Source organism: Rhodnius prolixus, unplaced genomic scaffold (genome assembly GCF_049639745.1).
Source record: "Rhodnius prolixus isolate KJV_2025 unplaced genomic scaffold, Rpr scaffold_2, whole genome shotgun sequence".
Lineage (NCBI taxonomy): Eukaryota > Metazoa > Arthropoda > Insecta > Hemiptera > Reduviidae > Rhodnius > Rhodnius prolixus.
Window position 1 is genome coordinate 59,350,069 of NW_027411592.1, and position 8,527 is coordinate 59,358,595.

Genomic DNA, 8,527 nt, shown 5'->3' on the forward strand with positions numbered 1-8,527 from the left:
GGAAAATATCAAGAATATAGAAACTCTCTACTTCGTGAGGACTTTTTGTTACCGTCACACATTAATACTTGTTAACAAAGCAACTGGAGGTTCTAAGAATGTTTTTGTTTTTCAGGAGTAATCTCCAGATTCCCACCATTTGGGAAATGCTGGTTCAGCTGTAAATTTTCAGTAGCTGAAGTCTGGGACTGGATGTTCTTCTTTGGATATTTTAACTATACGGGCCCAAAGGGGTTTTGAATGCGTTGAACTTAATATCCTCACATCTCTGATTTCGATGTAATATTTTTTAATTTTTTTTTTTTTTAAGAGAAAGGGAAGTCTTAAAAAAATTTCATCCAACTTTATAACTGGATGATGCAATTTCAAATAGAACTTACATTCTAATTACGCATAAAACTTTGAATAAATTATAATTAGAAAAAGACTGCACAAAATGAACGTGACGGCGGGATTGGAAAAAAGAATATTCTATAATTTGAAATGAGTAAATTGATAATGTTTTACCAAAAAAATATCGTTTAAAACTAGCATATTGCTAGTTTTTTTTACTAGTAATTTTTTAGTTCGCAATAAAAAATGTATAGGTAAGAGCTGGAGTAATATCAGAAATTAATGTAATTCGTTTTTGCTCTGGTTTTCTTTGGTAATAATGAATGTTTTAATAATTTATAAGAAATCGATATTATTATAGATGTTTGGGCTATATTACTAAAGTAAAATTACCCATCGGTACTAGCAAACAGCATGGCACCTCCAGAGAACAATCGGTCTTATTTACGCAAAGGTTATGTTAAAGTTGGCGGATGGGTACTGAGATTCGGAACTGTGTATTCGCTGGATATTATCTCTTCTACCAAAGAGAAATTTTTATTTTGTTTTCAACAAGCTGTTCATATAATAAGTCTGGTCATAATGTGGACTTTGGCCATAAAAACCATTTATATTTACAATGATACTAGCGCCGCTTTAGAATTTCTACATTTAATATTTGGTGCAACTGTACTTTGGGTGCAAACTTTAAATTATATTGTGAAACGGGATAGCATGGAGAGTATGATGCTTTATATTGGTAAAGACTTTTACGATTATCCAAATGAAGATATTTTGTCCGAAGAGAGGGAAATAAAAAAAAATACTTTGGATTGGTATGAAAAATTTTGGAAATTTTGCGTGATAATTACAGGATCCATATGCTTTTTATATATATTACGTGTTGCATTGATGTTTATTTTTCAACATCAAGAATATGATTTAACAAAAGAAGCTCATCCATATCTTGTGTACAAGGTCTATTATCCGATGAATTTAAACAATCCAAATTATCTAATTTTTGCAGTAGCACATCAACTCGTCACACTAGCTTCGGCAGTAGCAGTCTTAAATGCACAGGCAACTGTTTTTATTAGATTTATTGGTTGTATGGTGGCAGAATTTCGAGTGTTGGCCCATTCAATAGAAAGGATGGAATCTCGAATACATTTGTTATGTAAGCAGAAAATTGAGAACGGAAAAATCGGTAATAAAGAATTGTACGACAAGAAATTCCATGAGTACAGTATACTTTGTTTGAAAAATAACATCAAACATCATCAACAGCTTGTAGAGTAAGTACAAAATATTCTATTACTATCATTCCCCAAGACCCTTGACTGGTAGAGTTGGACGTTAAGCCCTCCCCTGGAATCAAACAGACGATTACATTAATTTGCTCTTAATGTTCCTACTTTAGTCTTCAATAAGCCTTCCACTTTCTAGTGAATGAGTTTACTGGCAACCACTCACAATTTTTTATGAAAGTAATGTAAAAAGTGCACCTAATTTGCGTAATTTACATAATTTTAATACCTTCTCAGCTTCTTTTTCTTTTTTTTTTTACTTTAACAGTACATAAATAAAACCCTAAATGTTCCTTTCTAAGTTTCTTACATCGACCATATAGAAGCAGTCCAACATAAATTTTTGGACTGATTCATTTAGAGACCAAACTGGACAATACAAAAGACACTTCTTACGAACAATTGACTATAGATCTCAATCTTTTGACACTCTATAGCCAAAAGATAAAACTCGAAGCTAATTAAGTCGCTAAATAGACTGCCCACGATTACTTTAATAATTTCCATGAACTATTCTACTTGATTGTGAACAGCATGTTCAGGATTATACAGAGCTCAAATGTATTTCATGATTATAAACGGCTGATCTGAGCAGAAAATGGTAGAGGGAAAAATTTGTTGTCAGACACCACTAGTTTCAGAATGTGTGACTTGTGATTTTAGATTTCTGCCCGCGTACGCGCCTCTAAAAGTATGGATTCGCAGATGATCCCCATTTTTATATACACAGTTTTAAAGAGTTTAAAAAGTTATGAAAGAAACCGGAAACCGCAGTTCGATATCTTCAAATTAATACGAGTTTATTAATCATATTTCAAATTTTTTAACTTGTTATTAAAGAGAAAGGAGAGCACGCGATAGGTCATTTTTATGTATTTTTTCATCCCCTTTCTTCTAAAAATATTGCCAAGGCAGTAAAGCTAGTATTTTTCTTAATATCGGGAAATAAGTAGTTTTCCGAGTGATTTTCTAAGCGGTAATCAAGTATTAAGAGCTTTAGATGTTCACAAGCATAGACAAAAGTTCTAAAAAATAATTTTTCTTCTGTTACAAACAAGAAGGTTTAATACTTTTTTGGTATTTTTGGAGAGTTGCTATTACTGAAAAAATTATTAATAAAATATTTGGTTAATAATAAAACCAACGACTGTTTTTGTCTTCATTTTTCTGTATTATCAATGTTTCTCAGACATACGCAAGAACTTGTAATAACATCTTTGTTTTTCATTAAAACTGTCCGGTAGGACAGTTGTATAAGGGTTGATCGTCAAAAACTGCACGAAAAAGCTGTAACGTTGAAAAATACCCAACTTTGACAATTTTTTTCTCTTTTTCTATAAAAGATAAAATTCCCAAATTTTCTTTATAATATAGGGCAAACCCTCCTTTATAACTGTAATTTTTTGCAACAACCCAGATTAAGTAGATTTTGAGAAAAAAGTTGCCGAAAATGAGCAAAAACGGCATTTTCAGAAATTGTTGTTCTTGTTGTTGTTGTTACCTTTTTTGTAAACTGCGTAGCGCCTAAACGCTCCGACCGATTTTTGAGAATGAGGAGTCATACGATTCGGAATTTTATGTAGATGTGCCTTTTGGGGGTCTCGACGCTTTACATCAAATGGGGGGAGGAGTTATATGTAAAGGCCCTTCTCAAAATTATTATTTATTACTAATAAGTAATAACTCTGTAAATGTTAAACCCGATTTTGATAAAATTTGGCAGGATGAAAGGTTTAGGGTACTCTTACGTAATAATAAAAATGTTTTCGCAACCCTAAATTTCTAATTAGTGCGTTTAATACTTTTTATTTATCTATCAAATCTAGGTTGTTGCAAAAAAATTACAGTTATAAAGGAGGATTTGCCCTATATTATAAAGAAAATTTGGGAATTTTATCTTTTATAGAAAAAGAGAAAAAAATTGTTAAAGTCGGGTGTTTTACAACGTTACGCTTTTTCGTGCAGTTTTTGATGATCAACCCTTATACGAGTACAACTACCGGACAGTTTTAATTAAAAGGTTTCAACAGTATATTTGAAGAAGTTACCAAATCGACGAACTGTTACACCCCATGAATATTTTCTTAGTTTACTGACAAGAGCCATGTCCGACACCGTGCTTATTAGTAAATAAAAGTTGCCTTGAGAGTCAGTAAAACTTAAACGTTAGAGCAATAAACAGCCATGAATGTTCAACCTCGAGAAGGCCACACTTTCGGACCAGATCATTGGATGACCGGTTACCAAGTCCATTTTACAAATGGACGGTTTTCAAAAGGCTATTTTAACCAGTCCTAATTTATTTAACCCTCAAACCACAAGATGAATTTTCCTGACACGAACACTAAGTTAGGGTCGGATCCGACCCGATACTATACTCGTATTTTCTTACTTACAGTGAAAAACTCCAATATAACACAAAATTTATTTCTACATAAAATGTATAAATTTTTTAATAAATTGTATAATTTTATGGCACAATTACTTTAGAATAGACTAATACATGAAGAAATGAACTTGAAAAAGGAACCTTGTAAAACAGTTAACAAAAAGCTTGAATGAAAATTAAAGTAAAATAGTTGTGTGGTAACAAAATTATCGCATCATTATGGAAAAAAAAATCATTTGATCGCCATTATCAATGGGAACAAGTAGGACATATTTTCCAGTCGTAAGGAGTAATTCCTTTGGAAAACGCTCGTTTTTCAGTTTACAAGAGGTTATCCTACAAGAGTTGCGTCAAGGAAAATGCAAGATTCTTGAGAAACGTCGAACGTGCATCTCCAGAGTAACTTTCTTCATTTTTGTTCCACTTGTACAGGACAAAACGTATAACGTTAATACCAAAGTCGGGTCGGATCCGACCTAGAATCTGACTTACTGACAAAAATAAGAACCTAGAGAGCGGAGTGACACTTACCGAATCGGCGGAAACAGTGTGGGCTCTTCCTAAGGACTCACAGAAAGGGTATACCGAGTCTAATCGCTAAGAGTTAATTGTGGGGGGAACAATGGAAATATATTTTCGCCTCGGGTCGAATCCGACCCGCATCTTGTGGTTTGAGGGTTAAAGGAACCTCCCAAGTCCATATGGACAATTGGGTCTTTTGATGTTGTTTTAATAATTACCGACTGACTTTAAAAATTTTTTGTTCTATTTCGTGGACCAAGAAATTTCTCGCTACCTCGCTAGAGAGGACATTTAGATGAAAGGAAGTCTGCGATGAAACTTCTTCAAGTCAAAATACTTGACTAGAATAAATTGACTTGCCCAGAATGTTTCCGAAAAAGGGCAGTTTCATCGTAGATTTCCTTTTTTTCTAAATGTCACATCTTTGTTAAAGATAGCCAACTTTACTGGTACACGAAATAAAATAAAAAAAGTCAATCGATAATACAGTACAGCCTCACCATTCTCACAATAAAGTGTCTTATTGTATACATCTTATAAAGAAGAAGTATTTAATAATTATAGTTTTTTGATTATAACAGTTTCTTTATCAGTCTTCAAAATATCCATGGATTTGATTTGAGCGCAGCATTTTTAGTTTTTATCATCGTCTTGTGCTTTGGAGCGTTCTCGCTTCTTGTGGTGAGTTTTATTTTATTTTTTGATCACAAAGATAAATTTAAATCAAGAAGTAAATGCACATACGGCTTTCTCCTAATCAAAATACAACGCAAGGTACTAGATTCAAAATTTTGTCTAAACACTTTCCAATATTACTGATACTTGATATTAATTTTCTTTAAATTTGGTTTTGGTTCACAGTGATATGATATTAAGGGAAACGTGACGAACTAGCTACTCCGGAATCCCTAGTGATTGGCTAGTTGTGTGTTGTTATTAGTCAGTATAGCAAGACTAAGTATGCCGAAAGAATTCTTTTATTATTGTTTTCAACATAAAAACAAGTAATCAATAAATTAATCAATTTACTAAAACTACTAAATTTCAAAGAAACGTTTTTATAGGATAATTTGATTAAGGGCACTTAAAAATGAAAATGGCAAAATAGAAGAGGAAATAAGTGAAAGAATTCGTTGATGCTGTTGAAAGTACCTTTTTAGGAAAGAAATAAGAAACAACTTCAAAGACTAGGCTAGCGTTATATAAGACTTTGTTCCTACCAATTTTAACTTCAGCGAATTTTGTATTCCAAGGGCAAGGCTAAAGGTGCATCTTCATTAAGCTCATCACTTAGGTCTGAAAGTTTACTTACACAGAACAGTCACTTTAGTGTGATTCTGGAGAAGTTGTGACTTCACAATTCCAGTTCTATAATATATAGCAAGCGGTCCATAGGAAAATAATTTTTTTTTAGGAGTATAAATTCCAAGCGTCAAGAAGTAATCAATGTCAAGAAACATTTGTGGTCAGATTTTCTTTGGTGACGCAATAGAGATGTTCAATTAAAGGATAAAACCATTTTTCTTTTCTGTTTACAGGGATTCAAGAGTAATTTTGCAGACAACTTAGTAACTATTGCTATTCTGAGCACGGATTTGTTGAACATTTATTTTTTTTGCTACTTAAGTGAAGAATTGGAAACTGAGGTAAAACAATTCCTAGAGTTATCGTTAAAAATATCGATTTTTGATTTTGTTACCATTACCTATCTATCATCATAAATTAAAAAATACAAAACAAATATTTTGTTGCAGAGGCTAAAATTTTGTAACAGTATACAATTTATGAATTGGCGAGACATGTCGCTGAAATTTAAGAAAATGCTGATTATAATCAATGAATGTAACAAGAAAAAGTTTTTATTGAAAACTAATACAGGTGTGACCGCCTCAAGGGAGACATTCTCATCGGTAATCACTTTCTCAACTTTCTCTTACTGCAGGTTATAGAAGGTTAATTCACTGCTAACCCAATAATCCCTATACCAGTGTCTTATCAAAACCCTATGAAGGTTTGCTATTCCTTGGTGCAAAATAATCTACTTGTGACTTTTAAGGAGAGTAAGTAAAGTTAATTGCCTAGTTTTTCAGGCAGGGCTTCAACGTCCAACTACCAACATCGTCGACGACGTCACTGTGAATATTTTTTCTCAAATAAAATGGTAGTTGCACGTGGAATTCGAACTGGTGATTGATCTTCTACTTGAAAATATTTTAAGTAAATATTTCAGCCTTTCATTTAGAAAGTGATGTTGAAAGAAAACAGATAAAACTAAAATACAGTCCTATTTCCTGTTCTAGCTATTCCGGTGAAATTGTAGCGAAGATTCTTTATTAAAGAGAAACATGGCACTTCTCTGTCCAATGTCGCTTCAAAGCTCTTACAACTCAAGCAATGGAAAAAAACAAACAAAGTGATCCAGGTCATCAGATATCCGAAATCAGAAATCTGGAGACTTGTACAAGAACATCCTCACTCAGTTTCCTCATAGCCCAAATAATGTGCCTTAAGATGTATAGATCTCAAAGGCCTGTCTCAAAGACTCTAAAAGAAGGGGGGGGGATACGCGAGCTGTCCACGCTACACATAAATGACACATAAAATTTAAGCAGAAGTATAAGAGAGTTCCATATCCATGGAAGACCCAAAATAACCGCCTAAAAAAGGCACTGGACAGCTTTTCCTCCAGGCATTTTTCCAGGAACTTTTTCAAAACGTTTGCATTATGCGAAGCTATCCTCAAGTGTCATATGACACACTTCCGTAACTTAATTTTATGGTTAGCTTTTGATGGAAATCCAAAAACAAATTTAATTGACACCCAAAAAACACGAAATCCTCAAAAAAAAAAATCGATATATTTCCTTTTTTAACGTAAGTATGAGAAAGTGAAAATTAATAATTTGAAATATAGTAATTCTCCTCTTTTGTCTGTTTTAGATTTTGACCACAGCTTATTCGTATGTTAATGTTTTAAGAGAGTTTTTTGGGTAATTACCTAAGTAGTTCATCCTTCTGGAAATTTAGAAAAATATTTTCATGAATTTTGCTTAGAACTAAATGTGCATTTTTATTATAAATGTTTGGCTTATTAATTCATTTAATTAGAATAGATTATTGCTTGTATCAATTGTTATTTTAAAATGGAAAAACATTGTATTTTGCGGATAATGAAGTTTTGGTTGATTTTGACCCTGTAAAGTCATTTTTATTATTATTATTTTTTGCGATGCCTCTCCGTCATCTGTTGTGTCTCTTTAAGAACGTTTGATGTTATTATAAAATGGACGACCTTCGTCTTTTTATGTTTCAATGGTTTATCTTTGTGTTTTATTTATACGGTAATGTTTGAACAATACATTCATAAGTTTGTTGATCTTGTTAACTATCTGGTAGAAAGCTGATTGTAACTTAAAAATGTATTCACACTGGTTATAGTAATTTTTTTTACTGGAAACCGAGGGGACGAACCATAAACTAAACTAAGAAAAAGAAAGCAACATATCGTATCTACAATATAGAATCTCTCTACTTCGTAAGGACTATGAGCTAAAATAAAAAAGTTAACTAAACGGGATTATGCATTCTGTATACATGATGTAGAATAAGCAATAAATGAAAGTTGTGATATAAAGGATTTCTGGAACTACATCGACTGGCAAAAAAACAATAATGCCATTCCAGATGCTGATCCACTTCAATTACTTTTATTCTTCGAGTTAACCTGTTTGCCGAGAATTTCTCAAGTGTATATAGTAAGTCTGTTCCAGATACCGCGACCAATAAAGATGTGATATCTTTGAAATCAGTGAACATCTCAATGATAGAAATCAGCACAGAAGATGTACTAAGACAACTGTCTAATGTGAACATCAGAAAAGGTACAGGACCTGATGGAATACCATCTGCAGTACTAAAAAATTGTCATCTTGCCTTGGCTCCGATTCTGGCTTCATTATTTAACAAATCCTTTAGGACATGGGATCTTTCCGGACAT

At 32.8% G+C, this 8,527-nt stretch overlaps 1 protein-coding gene across 4 annotated transcripts; it reads left to right on the forward strand.

Annotated features, from left to right (window-relative positions):
* The first annotated feature begins 740 nt into the window (after positions 1-740).
* Positions 741-8,319, forward strand: LOC141448567 (uncharacterized). Of its 4 annotated transcripts, XR_012455133.1 has the most exons (6): positions 741-1,607; positions 5,112-5,211; positions 6,069-6,176; positions 6,285-6,541; positions 6,621-6,747; positions 6,831-7,452. XR_012455133.1 is itself a non-coding variant. In XM_074116997.1 (5 exons), exons 1-5 carry the CDS (start codon positions 748-750, stop codon positions 7,522-7,524), a joined length of 1,278 nt encoding a protein of 425 aa, XP_073973098.1. In that variant the 5' UTR covers positions 741-747; the 3' UTR covers positions 7,525-8,319. The 4 variants fall into 4 exon arrangements, 1 of the variants encoding a protein (XP_073973098.1); XR_012455132.1 differs by having other exon boundaries at positions 6,621-7,453; XM_074116997.1 differs by lacking the exons at positions 6,621-6,747; positions 6,831-7,452 and adding an exon at positions 7,471-8,319 and having other exon boundaries at positions 6,285-6,440.
* Positions 8,320-8,527: the final 208 nt, after the last annotated feature.